Source organism: Sycon ciliatum, chromosome 12 (genome assembly GCF_964019385.1).
Source record: "Sycon ciliatum chromosome 12, ocSycCili1.1, whole genome shotgun sequence".
Taxonomy (NCBI): Eukaryota; Metazoa; Porifera; class Calcarea; order Leucosolenida; family Sycettidae; genus Sycon; species Sycon ciliatum.
In genome coordinates this window covers 7,591,413-7,613,602 of record NC_088654.1, presented here as the reverse complement: position 1 = coordinate 7,613,602, position 22,190 = coordinate 7,591,413, and the positions used below count along the sequence as shown (strand labels likewise).

Sequence of the window (22,190 nt, the reverse complement as noted above, 5' to 3'; positions counted from 1 at the left end):
GCCGCAGAGGAGCGCTGCGTATGGCCGTGATCATGCACATGCTTGTATGTGTGCGTCTCCTGTGTGTGCGTGTGTGTCTGTGTCCGTTTGTTATGTGTCTCTCCTATGTTGCAGTGCATGGGGGGGGGGGGGGGGGATGCAATCATGGGGCACCTCTTTCTGTGTTTTAAAGATGGGCTGCACGATATCAACTGGCCCTTTTTTTTAGTTTTAGTTTTTCAGTAAAATCTATTATGTTACCTTGTACAGCTCTAAATAATGGCGTGACCTCCTAATGTACTTCTGTTACTTTTGGCTTTCTCTTTCCTTTTTCTGTGATTTGTACGTTGCCATCAACAGCATGCATGCGCCAGGCGACGGGAGGGAGACATAAACATTTTACGACTCACTAGTGCACTTGATGCTGCGCACGTGAATCGTGGAGTGCTAATTTTAGTACTACCTGATGGTGGCAAAGGTCAACCAGACAAGCGTCAAAATACTCAGTCACAGTCAGTGCAGTAATACACGCCAGTATGTTTCAAAATCGCGTTTCAAAAATACTCAGCTGATCAGTGCAGTATTATGTTTCGAAATACAAAAAGCTTCACTGGCTTTTTAAAATGTTTATGTTATCCGCAACCACATACTAGTACAACACTGCCTCTTTCATAAACTGTAAGTCCTCAGGCGCAGGGTCATGAGATGGCGTTGTTCTCCTCTCGCGTTTAGTCCGCACATAAGCTACTCTAGGCGTATGATTAGTCACTGTCCAACTCACGAAATTGCCCACGCACACAATCGTAATTACTGTATGAGCACAGCCACTAGTAGTCGTATCCATAAATTTGTCCAGCTGCCGAAACATCGGTGCTTGCATAGCGGACATCCACATCGGCCTACATGCACGATGGAGGCCCGGGGCCTCTCCACGTCTGCTCGTGATGGCCACGACAGCAGCAGCAATGGCAAGTCACTACTGGAGCAGCTATTCGACCTAGAAGGTATTAGGTATTCCATTTTTTTCCATTTATTATTAATGACGAATTTCGGAACTGCATGTAGAAGTCCCGGTACATAAATTGTACAGTAAGTTAAACCTGTGACTAACGACCACCCCTTGGGGCCAGAGAAAGTGGTCTTTAGTGGCAGGTGGTTCTAAGTTAGAGGTTTGCACGGCGCAACCATGATATGAATGTGAGACCGTCCGTGCCTGGCAAAGTGGTCTGTAGTACATGTACCAGGCTGGTCGCTAGTCACGGTGGTCTTTAGTTACAGGTTTTACCGTAGTACCAGGCTGGTCGCTAGTCACGGTGGTCTTTAGTTACAGGTTTTACTGTAGTACCAGGCTGGTCGCTAGTCACGGTGGTCTTTAGTTACAGGTTTTACTGTAGTACCAGGCTGGTCGCTAGTCACGGTGGTCTTTAGTTACAGGTTTTACTGTATAATAGGGAGGTTTAGTCCCACGTAATCCGTGGGTACTTTACGTGTGTGTACCACGTGATACTCAGTGACCCACGTAAAGACGTTTTCTGATTCACGACATACCGTGTTGTATGGAGGCTCACCCACGTTCTGGCATCAGAATGGAGCGCATTTTGCAAGCTGCGAGGGTGCTCAGCTGAAGAAGTTTCCGAAGCTCGAAATCAAAATGTTCGATGAGCTTCTTAGGCCCGGGTAGCTTCGTCTTTGACCAGGTTTGGGCCTTTCGCTTCATGCCTTTGTTTGTTCCGTGTGACTAAACACAACATTGCAACGTGGATGCCCTTCATCCACTTTACGTGGATCACGCACGTACGTGTTTCCGTTACGTGGGAACTAAACCTCCCTATTATGCATGATCCATGTGAAGCTCCCGAAGCCTAGGTAATGATTCTGATTAGTGATTCTGATTAATTTTTGAAAGACTGATGGGAAATGTTTTTTAGTGGAAGTGAGCCATAATTAGAGTATTCAACGGATAATTCAGGTAGATGCGTCCTGCAATAGCTACCGGTACGTTACTGGAACGGCACGCGAAGAATCCCTTGATCACTTTTGTCCCGTACAGTACGAGTAGGCAGTTCGCGGCTCTATGCTCACGCAAAGAAATCACATGGAATGTGTACTGGGAATTTCCCGTTCAAAATCGCGGCAGTTTTCTCGCTAATTTGAATGATGCACAAGAGAGAGATTGGAAGATTTGTTACAACTCTGATTTTTACGTACATGTATGACTACGATCATCAGGCCACTGATGGATCCAAAAAAACCCGATGGATATCTAGCAGAAAGCATTTTTTTGCGTGTGCCACAACGTGGAGATCCTCATCTACGAGTAGAAACCTACAGCCCAACACACACACACACGAAGCAATGAACTCTAACCCGGACACCTGTTCTTTGCATGATTCCCGCCTTACGTTTCGCGTGAAGCAGGACTGACCTCTCTGTACTGTGTGCATGGCATGGCATGTGCCGTAGTGTGACCTGTGACTTAACGCGGCGAGTAAAACACGGAATCGGAATTCGGCTGGCGCCCAGACAAGGGATGCACATGTGTCACGTGCTCGTAGGTGCATAAATCGGCCCTGCCCGGAGGTTGATCGGAACTCCCTCCCCCCCCCCCCCCCCCCCCCCCCCCCCCGTTTCACTTTCCAGTTGATGCTAAAGCTCTCTGGTGCACGTGAAGAGATGGAATGCTAAACCCGCTAAATACATTTCATCCCTTTTTGGATATTGGCCAAAAACGGATTCACTTTATAGGCGATTCAGACTACGGCCAGCTGTGACCACGTTTCTACGACTCAGACGTGTTTGATCAGAGATTGTGCATACCGTATGTCCACACCTTTAAAGCCATGGAGTTATATTCGATTATAAAGCCAGTCTCAGTTATAAAGCCATGGGTTTCAGAAATGAAAAAGACATTTGCAGTTTGTTTTGTAAAAGTGAAGGAATAAGTACTATGCTAACAAACTTACAGCCCAGCAGGAAGGGTGAACAGGTGGATTTAGATTGAAATTTTAGTGTTGACTTTGACTTTTATGGCATGGCGTAGTGGGCGAGTCATTTTGCATCTAAAATATCTAGGAAAGCAGCGGTGTTTCGAATATAAGGCCATGGCTTTAAAGGCGCTGACGCACGGTAATAATTTGAAACACGACTGCATCATGATGGAAATTCAAGTTCAGACGTGATTTTGGCCGTAGTCTGAATCGCCTATTATGTGCGTGTATCCAAATCCATATTTGGGTTCCAGTTTTTAAAGGGTTCTAGTCGGATTTGAAATGTGAAATTTGCCGCTAGACCTTTTAATTACACTGAGCTGAAAGTCTGATATTCTCAAACCCGGTGCTCATCAGCTTCTGCATCTCAGCTCTTCACATGTACTCATGTACAGTGAAGCTTGTCTAAAACGACCGCTCAAGGGGCTTTTCAAAGTGGTCTCTGTAACCAGGTGGTCTCCTTATCCAGTGCCATTTGACTGGAAATAGCATCCCTTGGCCCTTGCTGCAGTGGTCTTCTAGAACAGGTGGTCGCCTTATCTGAGTGGTCGCCTTGACAGCTTTTACTGTATGTGTTCTCTCGTGCCAATGCCTGCATATATGTGTATGTGTGTGTGCACACTAGTAGCAAATATTATCTTCACTGGGGGCAGGGGTAACTGCAATTTGATCCCGGGACGGATACCCTGTTGCCGTCAATCCTTTTTCTGCACCTTGTCCCCACCCACTTACTGCGGTGTGGTGAGCCCATAAGTGGGATCATTTCCAAGTCCACCCATAGTTTGGGGATTTCAGGGGGTGTCGGCCGCTGGGCGGTTCATTACTGAATCAATAGCCAATTGATTCATCTTTCCAAGATTCCTTTTGAATCTCTCTCCCCTCTCCCGGGGAGACCCACGTGACCAGTTTTGGCAGTGAGCAACAAGTACCAATAAGTACACGAGTGTGCGTGTGTGTGTGTGTGTGGGTGTATGTGTGTGTGGATGTATGTGTGTGTGTGTGTGTGTGTGTGTGTGTGTGTGCGTGTGTGTGTGTGCGTGTGTGTGTGCGCGCTCGTGTGTGTGTGTGCGCGCTCGTGTGTGCGGCAGAAATCGACGAAAATCGCTACCGCGGGCGCACGACCTGGTACCCGTTTGGCGCGACGTACACGTACGGCGGCCAGGCCATAGCTCAGTCGATGATGGCCGCTGGGCTGTCCCTGGTCAGTGAGCACCGGGACAAGATCATCAACTCGGTGCACACGTACTTTGTACGGCACGGCACACACGACCAGGACATCATGTACGAGGTAGGTCCCCCTCCCCCCATGTGGGTCGTTGGGTGTTTGTGGATTGGCAGGGTGGCGAAGTGAGTCCCCCCATGTGGGTCGTTGGGTGTTTGTGGATTGGCAGGGTGGCGAAGTGAGTTTGGCGGGTTTTGTGGATTGCCCGACTGACCAAGTGAGTTTTGTGGGTTTTGTGGATTGGCCGGGTGACCAAGTGAATTTGGTAGGTTGTTGTGGGTTGACCGGGTAACCAAGTGAGCTAAGTGGGAGCAACGTGTTAAGCTGTGTGCGTGTGTGTGAAGGGCAGCACGCCAACTTCCTCGACACAAGTTTAGGCTCCACACGGTGCGGTAAATTCCATTTCTGTCTGTTTGTACTCAAAGCTTTCTTTGGGAAAACCACAAATTGTGATGGAAATGCCAAAACCAAGTACTGTATAGCAGGAAATTTTCGGACGGAATTTATTTTCGTACGATTTCGTACATGGCCTCTTTGTACTAAAATTAATTCCGTACTAAAATTTGTTCCTGTGAAGTGTATGTGCACTATACATGCGTACCGCATGCGAACACGTGCATTTAGCATGCAGCACTGTACGAAAATATAATCCGTACGAAAGGTCGAAATTTGACTTTGTCCGAAAATATGTCCGTCCGAAAATTTCCTGCTATACAGTAAAATAATTACCAAAATCCAGTATATTTTATTTAAAACCGATACAAATTTGTACCATGCCAATCAGCTACTTTTAAAAATCACTTTCCAACCCACAACAAGATGCAGGCTATTATTAGATGCAGCATGCTACTAACGCCGACCATCCAACAAACCACAGGGATGAATTTACTGTCATTATTTCGCATAGCAGTTTTGCTTTTAAATACAAAATCTCAATTCTGTAGCAGTCTTGGATTTCTGATTAGCAGTTTCTTCTAAGGCTGAGTGCTCACCACATTGTCCTTGTTGAGAGCCATTCCTGAAAACCCATCTACAAAATGATGACCGCAATTCCCGTAGACCACGGGGATTGAGAGTGCCTGTATCACCACACTGCACTCTGTGCATGTTTCTTGACAGCGCAAGCTAGGCATGAATAGCCTGTATGCGGCGCAGTTTTCTGCTAGTCGTGGTGATTTCTGAGTAGCAGTACGTCGATCTTGCGTAGCAAACTGCCATGCGATACCGGATAAATTCATCCCTGAAACATTGCAAATAATCGACATAGAGACAACAATTTAAAAATAGCAATAAAGAGAAAAAAATTCTGCTGTCATCGCCACACTACAACGAAGTCCTGAACGTTTTCCAAAATCGATTTCTTGTCACATTCATCTGTTAACATGAATGTGACAGGAAAATCGATTTTGGAAAACTTTCATGACTTCGTTGTAGTGTGGCGATGACAGCAGAATTGATTCTCTTTATTGCTACCCTGAACCATTTCTGTTTGTTTGTGTGTGTGTTGTTCACAATGCCCACAGGTCGACGATGTTCGCGATGGAAAGAACTACAGTACGCGGCGCGTGGACGCCTCTCAGAACGGCCGCATCTTCTGCACGTCCATAATCTCGTTCCATCGTCATGACGCCAGCAGCCCCATGGAGCACCAGGATGAGATGCCCGCGGACATGCCGCAGCCGGACGAGCTGTACGAAACCACTCACCTGCGCAAAAAGTGAGGCTCGCGTGTGTGTATGTGGGTGCGCGCAGGGCTGTGTCGGGCAAGGATGTCTACTGGGAGTCGGGTTAGGGTAATTGTCTGCGAGTAGAACGTGTGTTGCGCAAATGAGCCACCGATGTGTGCGTGCGTGCGTGCGTGCGTGCGTGTGTGTGTGTGTGTGTGTGTGTGTGCCTGACTCACTCACCCCCTCTCTCTTGTCTTGTGATATGAATGGACTTCACACAGTGCTATACCCAACACTGAATGTGTGTTTGGTCTGTTGGCGGTTGTTAGGTACTTTGAAAGCCGCGGCTCGGCCGACCAGCTAGCCTGGTACCGCCGCTTTCCCGACGACCAGCTGCACTACAGGAACATACTGCACCCCAAGGACATGCCCATAGATGAGCTGCTGTCAGTGGACGAAAGGTCAGTAGTTTTTTTTAAAAACTATTTTTACGTCACACACCTCCTAAGTATGCGTTATGATGGAAAAAGGAAAAAAAGGGCAAAAAAGAAGCAGTTGCCTTCCTGTTAATCAGGCCCGCCGAAACCCGTCCACTTGGTCAGGTCGTCACCGGACCAACTTGTTGACCACCATCAACACATGTTTGCTGCGGTGTCTGGTGATATGTCGATTTTGTAGAAGAAGAAAAAAAATGAGGTTATGTGTACCCAGTAGATGGAACACAACGCATGAAAGATCCATTCCTGACACCGGTCGAAAAGGCCGAAGCGCTGACAACGTTACCGGATTGTGTGTGTGAAAATGCAGCTCTTACATGAGCGTGGCGAGTTGCTTGGGAGCAGTTTATAAAGTTTGGAAGGTTAGGGAATGGCCGGACTATTGAAACTGCGTCCGGCAGTCCCGACACTGGTCTAGTGAATGCACCACATCTGCAGCACAGCGTGCGGACTAACATTTTATTTTGTAGTCCGGTCAACTGAAGGTGCCGCAGCCAATACTGTCACAAGTGACCTGAAAAGGATACCCACGTTCTCACACAAAGTTAATTTTCTTTAACTCCGCATCGTTTATCCATACTCAATTTTCTTCTTGTTTTGTTTTGTTTTCACCACAACCTGTGCAGTAGTGGCATAACAATGTGGCAGCAGCTCAAGCAACCGCTGGTCTCGCGCAGTCACCTCGTTCATCAGTGCATGCTCGGCTACCTGACGGATCTCGGCATTTGCCGCTCGGCCGTTTCGCGCAATCGCTCTCTCGTCAAAGTGCCAATGTTCACATCTCTGGATCACACGATTTGGTTTCATCGGCCAGCCATGATCGCCGATGACGATTGGTTTTTGTACCAGACGCAGAGTCCCGTGTCGGCCGGTGGTCGCGGCCTGAATCTCGGAAGGTACGCCCGTATTCTTGCGTGGTTGCATGTGTGTGTGTGTGGGGGGGGGGGGGGAGTGTCACTGTGTGTGTATGTGTGTGTGTGGGGGGGGGGGGGGGGAGTGTCACTGTGTGTGTATGTGTGTGTGTGGGGGGGGGGGGGGGGGGGGAGTGTCACTGTGTGTGTGGGGGGGGGGGGGGGGAGTGTCACTGTGGATGTATGATACCCCTGAAATCCAGAGATTGGGGATTTCAGGGGCTGTTGGGCAGTTCAATAGCCAATTGAGTCATCTTTCCAAGATTCCTTTTGAATCTCTCTCCCCTCTTCAGGGGAGACCCGCATGACCAGTTTTGGTAGTGAGCAACAAGTACAAGTGTATGTGGATGTGTGTGTTTGTGTATGGGGGAGGGGGGCGAGGGGGGGGGGGGGGGGCGAATTGTGACCGCTCACACGTCATGACATCGCTTGTCTGGGCTCCATGGGTCGAGGCTGCGATCACGATTATGACCTTATGTAGACCAAGGCTTACGCCGAGTTTCCAAATCCGGGGACGAAACACGTGCCGTTTCATGTATTCTTAAGTCATTGCTATCGTGGTGTCTCCTCTGATGCTGCGACTTCCCACAGATACCCACAGATATCCGACCTACATTTTACTAGTGCTGTGAAAGCTATCAAATGTCAGTCAGTGTAGCTTGTCCGACGGTTTGTCGGTTCCGCGAGTTGTGGCTAAGCCCCTGGGCATCCTGGGTTGTGGCTAAGCCCCTGGGCATCCTGGTACAAATCCATGTCATCATATCTTTAAAATACCTCCATTAATTTTCAAAAACCTTAGGCACTCAAGGTTTTAGTTACTGGTACGCTGTCGAAATACCGTAGAATCCCGCGTATAAGCCCACCCGCGTATAAGCCCATGCTCGCGCATAAGCCCATGCTCGCGCATAAGCCCATGCTCGCGCATAAGCCCATGCTCGCGCATAAGCCCATGCTCGCGCATAAGCCCAGGGAAAGTTGGATGCACATAGTACATGTGCGTTTTTTTTGGTTTTTTTTGTGCGTTCCAATTGATTTTTCCTTTTTATTTTGTTTTCCAATTGATTTACTAGATTTTATACTTCGAAGTAGGTACTTCCTTGGTACTTTTCATTAGCACAATTTCGGTGTCGGCATATACATGGCATAAGCCCGTGTCCGTGCATAAGCCCACCGAAATGTCCTTGTGAAACAGATAAGCCCGGGGGGGGGGGGGGGGGGGTTGCGGGGCATATCCACGGGATTCTACGGTAATGAAGAGAAGTTTTAGGTAGTGAGAAGCAGTTCCCCTATCGGGATGAATTGTGTAAGTGTAGAGTGGCTATTGAATTTTTAGGTATGAACAGTTTTTCGGTACGTTCGGTGCATCTCTCGAATTCTGTTTGTTTGTTGTTTGTTTGTTTGTTTGTTTGTTTAGCTTTATTTTACTTCACCAGAAGCACAGGCAAAATCTGCCTTCTCACTGGGCGTATTGCCACAGTTCTCGCAAAACGATGAAGATAAGGATAATGATAAGAAAAGGCGGAAGAGGAAAATACAATCATGAACACAGCACAAAGAGAAGACGGAAACAAATCAATGAGGGAGTACAAACAACAAACAAACGGAATTCAAGAGATGCACCGAAAGTACCGAAAAACAAAGGTGCACCAACACTTTTTGTGAGATCACAAAATTTGGTGAGGTTTGCTGTCATTCTGTCGTTGGTTATTATTATTATTATTATTATTATGAAATTACAGAGTTTGGTGTGTTTTGTCGTCATTCTGTCGTAGACTATTCTCCAAAGATGGCGTTCTGCTGGCCAGCACGGCTCAAGAAGGTGCCTATCGTGCCAGCAAGCTGTAGTGAGTGAGTGTGTATGTGTGCGTGCGCGTGCGTATGTGCATGTGTATGTGTCTGTGTGCGTGCATGCACCCCTATCGTGCCTGCAAGCTGTTGAGAAGTTGTGCGTCAACGGCAGTCGGCGGTGAGATGGTCCTAAGCACTCTCCGGGCATGCACCGACCTGCTATGGCCGACAACGGCGAGTCCGCTTGCGCTTAGACAGGCTGGTCACCGGGGCCTACTAGTACCCGCCCCGCCCCGTGCACAGCGCAGCCCAACACCTCCGCTCAGACTCCCCTGCTTGACTTGCACCATCGCACGAGCTTTTTTATTTTATTTTTTATTTTTTACAAGATCGTAGTTGAAGATACACAACTCCCTGGCAGTCACATGACTCATCGGCAGCCACATGACTCACTGGCAGTCACATGACTCACTGGCAGTCACATGACTCACTGGCAGGAACATGACTCACTGGCAGGCACATGGGGCTAGCGTGGGGTGAGATGGTGCTGATGGGGCCTGTCATGCTCAACTGACCAGAGGCCTTGGCATCTTTGAACTTGCCCCCGTTATGCCGTGCCGGCTGGTCGCTCGCCCGCTAACTTATTATCGCCTGATGCCATTCCAATTGCCCAAGATATACAAGAGAATGGAGTGAAGTTGACCCCGTATCCCATATCAGCGCTCTCAGCATTCCTCCACAAACTAAACACATAGCCATTATTGTACGTAGGGACTGCAGGACAAGTCCCAAAGTTTTACTCCTCCTGAAGTCTTTATTGCTAGCATTGACTGGTAGCAAGGGATAGTTGCACTTGATTTTAGCTTGATCAGTGTGTCGCAAGACACTGCTATGACTTGTATTAGTACACGTAGCTGCAGGCACCTTAAAACTACAGTTCTGTTTGGTGAAATCCAGCCCAAAGTGTGTATTTTGGGCTCCACGGTCCTCGGCACCCTGGCAGGGGTACGAACGCTGCTGGACGCACACATATACCGACACAGTGGTGTAGTGGGAACCGGTCCAGGGCGCCAGCTGTGTACCATGGGGTTGCATTTCACCTAGCCCAACTGTAGACCATGAGTGCTTGCGTGACAACCCTGCGAGTGCATTACGAGTGCACTGCGAGTGCATGCATGACCCGCGGATCGTACTTGCTGTGCCAACTGCGCGCGCGATCCGCTCGCTTGCCCACACTACAATGTGAGAGTGCCCTGTGAGTACATTACGAGCAGATCTACCCTGCTAGTACATTGCAAGTCCAGTACGAGTGCACTGCGAGTGTGTGCAGAACCCCTGCATAGTACTTGCTGTGCCAACTGCGTGCGCGATCCGCTCGCTTGCCCACACTACAATGTGAGAGTGCCCTGCGAGTACAGATCTACCCTACGAGACATTGCGAGTGCAGTACGAGTGCACTGCGAGTGTGTGCAGAACCCCGCATAGGACTTGTTGTGCCAACTGCTACGACAGCACGCTTGCTTTGCCTACGCACTGCACCCGTGCTATGTTGCCTGTCAGTGAACGCACAAACAAAGCTGGCGTGCGATCCCCCCCCCCCCCCCCCCCCCTCGTCCTGGCTCGCTTACTCATACTTGAGGATCACGCAATCAAGAATGCTACTGCTGATCTTGCTGGAACGTTTCTACTGGCTTGTCGAGACGTGTCGCATTGCGGTACGATTCATTGAACATATTTGCAATTATTTGAATCATTTCTTGTTGGTAGTTCTTGGACTGCAGAACATACACTATTGAGCTCTAGCTTCACTTTCTTTTCTCATTACTAGTATTGCAGAATCTGTATGTATCTGTTGCCCGAGAATCCGGAGAATTCATTACATGAAAGCGTTGTTTCGTGTGCCGAAGAATGTGCAGGCTGCAGGCAGTCATGTCGTGATTCTATGGCTGCAGCTGCACTGGCCAAACGTGCCACCACCATTGGACTAACTGTGACGTAGATACCGTATAATAAAATTCTGCACTGCAACTTTTTTGGCATTTCACGATTTTCTACATTTCAGCAGCGATATAGTATCGGCACGGGGTTGATACCAGTACATCACCAAAGTTGATGATTGTGAACATTTTCAGCTGCGTTTTAATTTCGGCGTTTTGGCTCGGTGCCGAATATACCGGTGGCCGAAATTAAATAGCTGCCGGAGTTTTGCACGTGTGTATTAACTGTATGCAGAGTAGCTAACTCGACTGCATGTACTGTAGTGGACCTGGAAATCCAGTCGATTGACCGGGGACAGCGCCCTCAGCGCGTACAGAACGCTGCTTGCAGTGCTCATGTTCATCCGATGTGACCAGAGCGCTGCGGCGCACACATGCATGTGTGTGCTGCTTGTCCTCGGCTACATGGCCAGCGCTCTGGGGCCGCTAGACGTGCGACCGGATTTCCATGTCCACGACAGTACATGTGTATATACATTGTGCAGCCCACTGCACTCTCGCCCAACCCAGCCGCATCCTTGCCATGGTGGTGATGGCGATGCTGTGCAAACACCATACTTAGTAGACTCTCTCTCTCTACATGTATGAGCCATTCAGCCAAGTGTACAGTGTCAGTGTGCGGGTGAGTGAAGTCACTACATCATGACATCAAGTCTCGTGTCCGTTCCCAAAGGGAATTCACGACGGCCGCTAACACCCGGCAAACCGTAGGCCTGCGGTGGAGCACTGCAGTTAAGACCGGGAAAAGTTTTCACCGGTTTGAAGCACCTCTGCCCCCCCCCCCCCCCTCCAACCTTTCATCTCCAACCATGTACCGGCACTACATCCCAGCAGTGTATGGCTGGCAATCTCGTGAACTCGGCTCCACGGCACCACTGGCACTGCATGAGCGTACATGTACACTCATGTTTTTCGATTTTCACAGCGTGTTACAAATTACCAAGCAAGGCTTCTATGTTAGTACGTACAGTCATGTAACAATTCTCGCTGTCACGTGATTTATATTAAAAAGTAGTAACTTCCTGAATTTCGTCAAATTTTTCCGGGAGATATTGGGGAAATAAAGTGGGAGATACAGTGGCAGCGGCTCGCGGCAGATTCCTTCCAAGCTACGTTAGCGATCGAGCACTGCAAGAAAGAAAGGGAGGGAGTATGAAAGCTGCGTAATAAACTGACACATGTATAGAACATGCTATCAGAGGTTACATGATACCGGTTCATGCCGGCGTAGTTGGGGATACAGAAGGGCACTACCGGTATCACTTTGTTTACGTCCCCATGGCGACATGACGTCATGCACCATGGTTACGCTCACTCATCAACGAGAGAGACACCATCTGCGCGCGCATCGTTTGAAAAGTGTAGATTTTCAGTAAATTTTTCGGTAGCGATGATTTTTGTGCGATCAATCGTTGTAGGAAACGTCTTCTCGCTTTTCTGCAATTCTGGCGACCTAGCTAGAACCTGCTGCTAGTGTCCCTCTTCACTCGTTTTTCAAAGGGGAAGGCAGCACTCGCAGAAGATTTTCCAAGAATGCAATGTCGACTGGTGCTCGTACTATAAGAAGGGAGAAATCAAAGTCCGCTCTTGAATCACGCCTGAGTCTTAGAAAATTATTTCAGAATACGCTTGTGTAGATTTCCTGCCAGTGCCACTGACATCTCGCGACCTTCAAATATAACTTGCTCGATCATCTCCCGCACTGACTGGTAAATTCGTCGGGTAGCTGTGGATGGATCGATTCAGGGAGGTCGAAGGTAAATACATCGAAGCACTTCAAACACGTTTCAAGACGCACTTCAAATTTTGTAATTGTGTCTTGAAAATTGTTTACAACAATTCGTACTTCAATACGCTGTTGAATTGTATCCTCTGCTTGGGAGTCTCGACTGTTTTATTGCTGCATGGCTTTCCTCAACACCGTTCACTGTACATGTATCGCGGAACGCAGATTGGATGGCATTGGAGGTGAATTTGATAATTTGTGACTGTGTCATCAACCAAGTGAGGACATCAAATATCAACAGGGACGTTCCGAAAATCACAAACGCTGCGAAATAGGTATGAAATGGTCTTACACACTGGTGGGTATTCTACATTCATTGTGTCATATCTTTAGACTGTTCGAAAGTTTGTCGTGCTGTGCAACTTTCACAGACTAATCCGATAATTGGCATGTGGCCCTATCGGCACACACTCATGCGTATGCCGCTGAGTCTATCTATATGTGCACGCACATGTGTGTATACCGTACTGGCAATATATGTTGCCGCGTAACGCAGGGGGGTGCGGCGTAACGCGCGACCAGGCTAGTGCGACAAATTTTCGTTGACTTCGTAACGCGCGTCCGGCGGGGTGCGGCGATCTTTTCATTGCAGTTCGCACTGCAAAAAAAAGGCTGAAAACTGTGAAAGCACGTGTTCTGTGCGACTTTGCATGTAACGCCCTGCGTGCGGCAAACATGTGCCAATGTAACGCTTCATGGCCTCACTACGGCAACATATATTGCCAGTACGGTACTTACACATTTTATTACGTATGCAAAATTAGGCAATCTACATGTACATATATGTCCGCAGATTGAGTATATATATATATGTGTGTGGGCACTCACTCCTATGACATAGAACGACAGTGCAGGCTATGTAGAGTCGCACGAATGTGTGTTACCCGGGTGTGTATATGCATGCGCACTCGCGCGGGCGTTTTGTGTGCGCGCCTGGCATGGCATAACGCCGTTCAATATGACTAGTGTTGAACCGTGGTAATTTGCCCCACCCCTTCTTTTTTCTATTGGCGTTGGATATGCAACTAATGACATAAACTCGGTTGTTGAAAACGAGTGCCATGCACCACAATGGATTGACAATAATATAATACAAGTAGCGCTGTAAAAGCGCTGGTAATACTCATGTTGCAGCCATGGCAGTTGTGATTAGCTTTCCAAGTCAAGCCTGCTGCAGAGATTATTGCACTCTGACCAGCTGGAGTGGCCCAGGACTGCAGGTTGTGGAGAACAGGAGTGATGCTTGTATATACGCTTGTATTTACAAGATGGACTTCGAAGTAACGTTAGGTGTATTACTTGTATGTTCTTCTGCCTGTGCACGTGTACATGTGCTGGTCAGTGTGGAACCGCCATCCATATCAGATGATACAGCTCAGCTGCTATCAGTCTCAACAGCTTATATCTGTCAAATAGGGTTTTAGTGACTCAATTTTGCTTACTGTGTTCAACAGAGTGGCATTGCACACAGCTACTTTATGTAATAGTAGCATCTTGGACATTTTATATTTTTGGTAGTTAGCTTCAGTAGAAACTTCTCCAGTGTGGCTCTTAGCTTCATTACCATGGAGACTAAGCATTCAAGTAATGCACGAAGAACAGTGGCTAGATGCGAAGTGAAAAGCCATTGGACCGTACCCAATGGAATACGCATTTAGTATAGCAGTATTGCTTGCTATGTTGGCAGCAAACACTGTATAATAATAATTGCATTACCAGTAGAAAGTGCCCAATGTGCATTGCTTCAGCACTGTGTTTTGGACAAAGCAGTCAAAAATTCCACATCAGTATTGGCTTCATGTTGGAGAAAGTTGTGAAAAACACTAGAGCATACATGTACACTCAATACACATGCTCAGCTACATGTATGGCATTTAGTATGTGGGCGACTTCAAAGTTCTATTTTGGTAGTTAGCTTCGGTAGAAACTGTCTAAACTTGATCCAAAGCTCTGCTACTATGTTCTGAAGATGTTGCAATCAAGTAATGTAAGACACGTATCTGCCGCATTGGAGCTACAGTTGTGAAAACCTTTAGACCATACACACAACGCACATGCTCAGCTATGGCATTTAGTATGTGGGCGACTTCAAAGTTCTATTTCGGTAGTTAGCTTCGGTGGAAACTGCTAAAACTTGATCCAAAGCTCTACTACTATGTTCTGAAGATGTTGCAATCAAGTAATGTAAGACACGTATCTGCCGCATTGGAGCTAGTTGTGAAAACCTTTAGACCATACACTCAATGCACATGCTCAGCTATTGCATTTAGTATGTGGGCGACTTCAAAGTTTTATTTTGGTAGTTAGCTTCGGTGGAAACTGCTAAAACTTGCCAAAGCTCTTCTACTATGTTCGGAAGATGTTGCAATCAATTATTGCAAGATACGTATCTGTCATATGGTGGAGTCAGGGGTTCTAAGGCGTTGGACAATGTCCCAGTGCAATGTGCTGATTCTTGAAAATATGGCATCACTTGACACTTCAAAGTTTTATTTCAAGAGTTACCTTCGGTAGAACCTGCTCAAACTTGCTACACAGTACAATTATTAGGTTATGATAACATAACCATCGAATACAGGGCAAGTCCAGTGTCAAATACGTGTGGGCGGGGCTAATATGTGGGACGTGTGCGCTGAAATGGGATGATTCCGAAAAGAGAAAAAGGTCACCTTCTGGCAGAATTCTTCCCACTTCTAAAGCTTATGCTGGTATTTAGCAAGTATACTACTGTCCTGATGTTGGACATCAAGAAAAATGGGGTAACTACGAGTGCTACGGCCAAAAAAGTGGTTTTCCGGTGTTTCTTGGCCTAAATTGGCAATTGTGAGTATGCTATGTTTGGCCCCTCCCCCGAGTGAAACCGGCCGATAGAACTTGATAAAATTTTGTCTCCGTACACTAGATATCCTACGGAACAAAGTACAATCGTTTGTAGCCACGTTTCAAACAAAAAAATTTGGACCCGAGGGGTAGGAGCCACCTTAAAGGGGAAGTATACCCTAAAATCAAATTTTCACCAGTTGTAGTCTTCTGGGTGCTGAGTCGAATGGTCTTGGTCCGAGGAAGCTGCGACGCTCCCTTCCTGCTTGAATCCCAATCGAACTCGCGCACTTCCACCGAAACTGGGTGACTGCGCCCTACTAGATGGGGATTTGTATGCAAAATGTCACTAAAAGCGCCATTTCGTTCTTATAAAAGCACGGATGACCGCGATTGGCCCATATGTTGTAGTCTTTTGGACGCTGAGTCGACTGGTTTTGGTCCGAAAAGGCTGCGATGCAGCGTTCCTCCTTTATTCCCAATCGAACATGGTTGAACAAGCGGTCACGTGCTCCTGGGTGCCCAAATCACCTGGTCACCGCGCCAGCAGGCGACAACTTTCACACCAAGGTTCAACTCGAGTTCAACTCGAGTGACAGGACTGCACCCAAAAAAGGTCAAACAGGCTAGTAAGTTGTACCCTGCAGGCACGGTGACCATGGTGACCAGCTGACTGGTGTACGCAGGAGCACGTGACCGCTTGTTCAACCATGTTCGATTGGGACTAAAGCCTAGGAGGAACGCTGCATCGCAGCCTTTTCGGACCAAAACCAGTCGACTCAGCGTCCAAAAGACTACAACATATGGGCCAATCGCGGTCATCCGTGCTTTTATAAGAACGAAATGGCGCTTTTAGTGACATTTTGCATACAAATCCCCATCTAGTAGGGCGCAGTCACCCAGTTTCGGTGGAAGTGCGCGAGTTCGATTGGGATTCAAGCAGGAAGGGAGCGTCGCAGCTTCCTCGGACCAAGACCATTCGACTCAGCACCCAGAAGACTACAACTGGTGAAAATTTGATTTTAGGGTATACTTCCCCTTTAATAGAAACAGAGTGAGACTCTGAGAGGCAGGCAAAACGAGGAAAGCCAAAGGAAGCGTCGCAGCTAAATCGCGCATGCAGGTAGAGAAGAAGCGGCAACACGCACAGACAGAGCGAGCCGACTGGTTGAGCATGTGTGGTATGATCATAATTATGCTGCAGTGCAGTCAGCACGCAATCATCTGCATCAGGTCACGTGACATATTGGCCAGCAGCTAGCTGTAAGGTAGATGGACATTGTGGTGACATACGCATACGGGTGCACTATATTGATGTAGTCTGACTCTCGACTAGTCATACTCATAGGCTAGAGTCAGCAGGGCCGGCAGTGGTCATGGTGTTCCTGCCGCTACAAAAACAGAGCTACTAGTAGTCGAGTCACCATGGTCACCGTGGAACGTCCGCTCTAACCTCGGTAGCTGCGGCGACGGGAGATGTAGCGGCGGCGGGAAATGTAACGGCGACGGGAGATGTAGCGAAGACGGGAGATGTAGCGACGTCGGAAAACGGAGCGACGTCGATAGTAGCGGCGGCGATAGACTGAACGACGGCGGTAGTAGCGGCGGCGGTAGACAGAGCGACGCCAATAGTAGCGGCGACGGTAGATGGAGCGACGTTGGACATAGCGGCGACGGTAGAAAGCGCGGAGGCTGTAGTATCGGCGGCGGTACTGCCGGTAGACAGAGCGGAGCCGGCGGGGGACCAAGGTGCGGATAGAACGGCGCCGTGTGTATCTGATAATTTGCCGTATGGGGCTGCGAAAGAAATTAGACTTATCCGCCTCTGTGGCGGACCTTTTCGAAGCGTCAGCTAGTGCATTCTCGCTCTCGCCGACTGCAGTATCCTGGTCTTCATCGTCGTCATCATCATCCTCTTCGGCATCAGCAGTATAGCTGAGGTCGCTCTTTGCCAATGTGTCGAGGCTTTTACCCAATTCGGCATCATCATTGCTGTCACCTTGGCTGGCATCATCGTCTTCCTCATCCTCATCATCGTCTTCCTCATCCTCATCATCGTCTTCGTCGCTGTCATCTTCTGAGGCTGCCGCTTCAGCCTCATTCGTGTCAGTCTCCTCATCGTCGTCGCTGTCGTTGTCTTCATCAGCCAGCAGGCTTACTAATGCGACATCATCAGCATCTGCGTTGGCTTCGCTATCGTCCTCGCCCGCTTCTCTCGCCTGCACGCTCGCAGCTGTTTTTCAGCTGCAGTGGGAGGGAAACAGAGAAGAGAGAGAAAAAGTCAAAATTGCCAGGCAATACCTTTCTGCAGTCCTGCTCAATGAAATCCGATCGCGTGAGCGTGAGTTGCACCCCGGTCTAGTGTAGGGCTGCACAGGGGTCGGCGTGGCGATGACTCGCTTGGTCGGATTTCACTGAGTAGCTCTGGGCTCGGCTTAGATCAGAATACACTAAACATGTACGTGCATATGGCAGTCACAGCGGTGGTCCGCTCGGCTATCGCTCCTGCATAGGAGGCCTAACAAGGTCGAAACAGCTAGCGGTCCGGAGGTTGACTCGCATAGGCACCCGTGGATGATGCCGGCAGAAAATTGGCAGAATTCAGTACTTTTTCTGATACGTTCAGTGCATGTTTGGTATGTGGATAAAGAAATGGAGCAGAATTCGAGGAATTGCCCGCCATAAGGTTTGTATGGTTCGGCCAATTTCACTGCTTTTCGACCAGAATCTGCCACTTTTTCGAGCATTATCCGCCAGTGCCTAAGATTGAGTGCATGTACTGTACAGTGAAACCTGTCTAAGACGACCACCGCTCAGGGACCTTGAAAACGTGGTCTCTGTTACCAGGTGGTCTCCTTATCCAGGGTCATTTGACTGGAAACCAGTGGAAATAGCATCCCTTGGTCCTGGTTCCAGTTGTCTTCCAGGACAGGTGGTCGCCTTATCCGAGTGGTCGCCTTGACAGGTTTTATTGTAGTTTTAACTACAGAATCTGATATCTAAACATATCCCTATTCTACTGCACAAGGCAGAGCAACAGAGAGCAAAAACCTTCCCGTGACTCCAAGTTTCGTGTTGAAAACACTCCGATCAGTACGCTCTGCCCTTGTTAGGGTATTGAGCACCATTTGCAGGAGGGACCTCAGATACTTTGTATTTTACTACTATTACTAACTAAAGACAGTAAAGTGTGGAACGTTACAACATGCAGTAGGTTGACCGTTCAGTTGAAGCGAGACAAAAAAAGGTTTAGAAAGGAAAAAAGGATATTTCCTCACTCTTAAGCTTTTCATTTTTACTTTTCGGTGCATCAGGTCCCTTGGCAGTCCCCTCATCTCCCAAATCTTTACGACCCGAAATGATGCTACCCACCCTACCTCCCAAACTAGAGGCCAAACATCCAGTAGTCTCTTTCTCCCCCCATTCACGTCCCGCCTCTACAGTCTCTCATTTCTTGGTGCTGACCGCTTTAATGCACTACCCGCTATCATTTGATCTCAGCGTACCTTGCCTGCTTTTCGCGCTAGCTGCTCACAATTTCTCCTTGGGCACCCTGTAAGAAGGCCATAGGCCTGTTGGGTATACCCAAGTAAAATAATAAATACTACTACTACTACTACTACTACTACTCCTACATATGGAAACGAGTTAAAAGAGTAACTCTTCACCACCCCAATACCCGAGTTTCAAAAAAAAGGTTTATGTCCTCATGGTTGAAGAGAGAAACGAAGAGGTTGTGGTGTGGGGCTGGCGTCTCCCCTCGTGCATGTGCAAAACATGGTGTGGAAAGGTGATGGCACCATGGCTCTGTACACGCAGCAAGCAAGCACAGCTATGCGGCAACATTGGTAGTGACGTTCTAACATTACATGATTGTATGGGTGGCGGTCAGTGGTCAATTCTGACTGCTGGCAGTGCTGGCGGAGGCCTTCGGAGACTCTCCAACGTAGTCGTTATCACGCAGTGCGTATCACCGAGATCTCAGGTGGTCATGTGCAAACAGGGTGCAGTGAAAACCTGGCTATAAGACGACCGCTCAAGGGACTTTTAAAATCGTGGTCTCTGTTGTCAGGTGGGCTCCGTATACAGGGTGATGTAGCTAGATATATTATGAACAATGTAGCATCCATTAGCATCCATTGGTCCTAGTTGCAGTGGTAGTCCGGGGCAGGTGGTCGCCTTTACAGCTTTTACTGTGCTTGTCCAGAAATGAACTTTATTGGAGGCAAAACTCCGTTTTGCACAAATCGGGTGCGTCAACTGCTTTCTAAAATAAGGTCCAGGCAGTGGCCTGACAAGCCAGACGGGATGCTACTGCTTTGTCATGGGGCATACTGGGCGAGCTCTCGTGCCCTTACTGCCTTAGGCAAGCGCATGGAGGATGATTACAATGTACAGTGCTGGCAACTTAAATCCGACCCCTGACTAGGCATTGGCGGATAATGCTCGAAAAGGTGGCAGATTCTGCTCGAAAAGCAGTGAAATTGGCAGAACCATACAAACCTTGTGGCCGGCAATTCCTCGAATTCCGCTCAATTTCTTTATCCACATACCAAACATGCATGAAACTTATCAGAAAAAGTACCGAATTCTGCCAATGTTTCTGCCGGCATTATCCGCAAAGGCCTACCCCTGACTAGCCCTTGGCGGATTATGCCGGCATAATCAGGCATAATCCGGCATAATCTTGGGATTTCGTCAAAAAATGATGCTCCGGCATGATATACGGATTCCAACGTGTAAGGTCGGCATAATCTTTCGGTTTAGACAAAAATTATGCTTAGGGGCATAATACAGCTTTGTCAGAAAGCCTGCAGATGTTTTATAAAAATTTAAATACCCCAGTTACGACTCCTTGTCATAGCCCTTGGCGGATTATGCCGGCATAATATTTGGCATAATCTTGGGATTTCGTCAAAAAATTATGCTCCGGCATAATATACCGCTTCCAACGTGTAAGGTCGGCACAATCTTTCGGTTTAGACAAAAATTATGCTTAGGGCATGGCCGTGTGTGTATGCGTGGTTTCTCAATCCTCTATGTACAGCGTGAATACATACATGTAGTGGAACCGAGCATAATTCAGCATACATGATGAATTGCTGCTATTATTATGTGAACTCTCATTACTGCGGTATTACCTTCCACATAGTCATTAGTCTAGCATGGCGTCATATATTTGTCTCAATTCAGTGTTTTCCGAAGAATAAAAAAAATAAAATAATAATAATTCAGCATAATTTGTTGGCATAATTGTGGCATAATCAAAAGCATAATTTGACGATCGGCCGAGCATAGTCCGCCAATGGCTACCCCTGACTGGTGCGCTCACATCGCAAAGTTTAAGATCCAACACGGGATTGTAAAACCACGGAATAGAGACCGCTAGAATGTGAACGCGCCGCTAAGGGGTCGGATTTCAGTTGCCAGCGCTGTAGCAGCAAGACGGCTCAGGGGCTGCAGACTACTTGGCGAGGCAGACACGCTCTTTTCTAATTGGAACATACCCCGACTAGAGGAATAGAGCAAGATTGTTTGTTTGCTTGTTTATTTTATTTTACTTCACCAAGTGAACAGGCATTTCTACCTTCTCACCAGGTCCGGAGACCTAGTTCCGACGAAATGATGAAGAGATCGCGGGCTATAGCGAGCTGCCCCTTCATGCTATGCATTGCAGGCACTTGGTGATAATCACAATTATTCAAAGTCGAGCAAGGTCTGTCCATGCCACTTTCACTTACATGTACTTTGAGAACAGGTTTATTCACAACACCAATCGCGTGAAACCATGAAGTAAGGACCAAAGTAAAAAGACAACCCAAATTCGCGTTCGCTTCCTACTACAGTGCCGGAACTGAAATCCGACCCCTGAGCGATGCGTTCACATTCTAGCGGTCTCTATTTCGTAGATTTACGATCCCGTGTTGGGTCTTTGCGATGTGAGCGCACCGCTCAGGCCTCAGGGGTCGGATTTCAAGTTGCCAGCACCGTGGTGCCTACCTAGTATACGTAACGGTGCCTAGAGCAACCCCATAGACACGGTGGAGTTGGGGTGGGCAGGCACCCACCCCTTGGGGGATACTTCGGGCGGAACAATTACCAGTAGCAGAATTTGGCACTTGTTATGGTACGGTTCATGCATGTATGGCGTATGGGTAACGAAATGGAGCAGAATTCAATGAAGTGCTTGCCATAAGGTTTGTATGGTTCTGCCAATTTCGCAGCTCTTCGAGCAGAATCTGCCAATTTTGCGAGCATTATCCCGGCCAAGGGCTAGCTTTCGCACTGTACAGGTCGCTGTCAGCTCAGAGGAACTGTTCGCCGCACACGTGCAATGATGTACCTTTGGTCTAAGAATTCAATGGTTTGGCGTCAGGGCTCAAACACCCTGGTGTACAATTGTAGGACTGTACAACTTTGCAACAGTTACTCAGTCAGGCTAACTTTCTTACCTTTGGCCTGATCGCTGTTGACCACTGTAGCACCTCTGCACAGTGGCTGGAAGGCGAGAGCTGCAACGAGCAGCAAGGCCGCCA

General features: G+C 48.0%; 1 protein-coding gene across 2 annotated transcripts; it reads left to right on the top strand.

Moving 5' to 3' along the window:
- The first annotated feature begins 513 nt into the window (after nucleotides 1-513).
- LOC135828888 (acyl-coenzyme A thioesterase 8-like) lies at nucleotides 514-10,927 on the top strand. 2 transcript variants are annotated; one of them, XM_065341319.1, is made up of 6 exons: nucleotides 514-983; nucleotides 4,055-4,254; nucleotides 5,712-5,905; nucleotides 6,185-6,316; nucleotides 6,982-7,248; nucleotides 9,036-10,927. In XM_065341319.1, the coding sequence occupies exons 1-6, from the start codon at nucleotides 680-682 to the stop codon at nucleotides 9,106-9,108; spliced, it is 1,170 nt and encodes a 389-aa protein (XP_065197391.1). In that variant the 5' UTR covers nucleotides 514-679; the 3' UTR covers nucleotides 9,109-10,927. The 2 variants fall into 2 exon arrangements, with proteins under 2 accessions (XP_065197391.1, XP_065197390.1); XM_065341318.1 differs by having other exon boundaries at nucleotides 517-983; nucleotides 6,979-7,248.
- The last annotated feature ends 11,263 nt before the right edge of the window (nucleotides 10,928-22,190 follow it).

What these genes read in the sequence shown, in the direction of transcription:
- LOC135828888 (XM_065341318.1), top strand. Translation starts at nt 680, where the DNA reads ATGAGATGGCGTTGTTCTCCTCTCGCGTTTAGTCCGCACATAAGCTAC. An exon ending in GCAGCTATTCGACCTAGAAG is followed by an intron (nt 984 to 4,054) that starts GTATTAGGTATT and finishes TGTGTGCGGCAG; the next exon opens with AAATCGACGAAAATCGCTAC. An exon ending in ACCACTCACCTGCGCAAAAA is followed by an intron (nt 5,906 to 6,184) that starts GTGAGGCTCGCG and finishes GGCGGTTGTTAG; the next exon opens with GTACTTTGAAAGCCGCGGCT.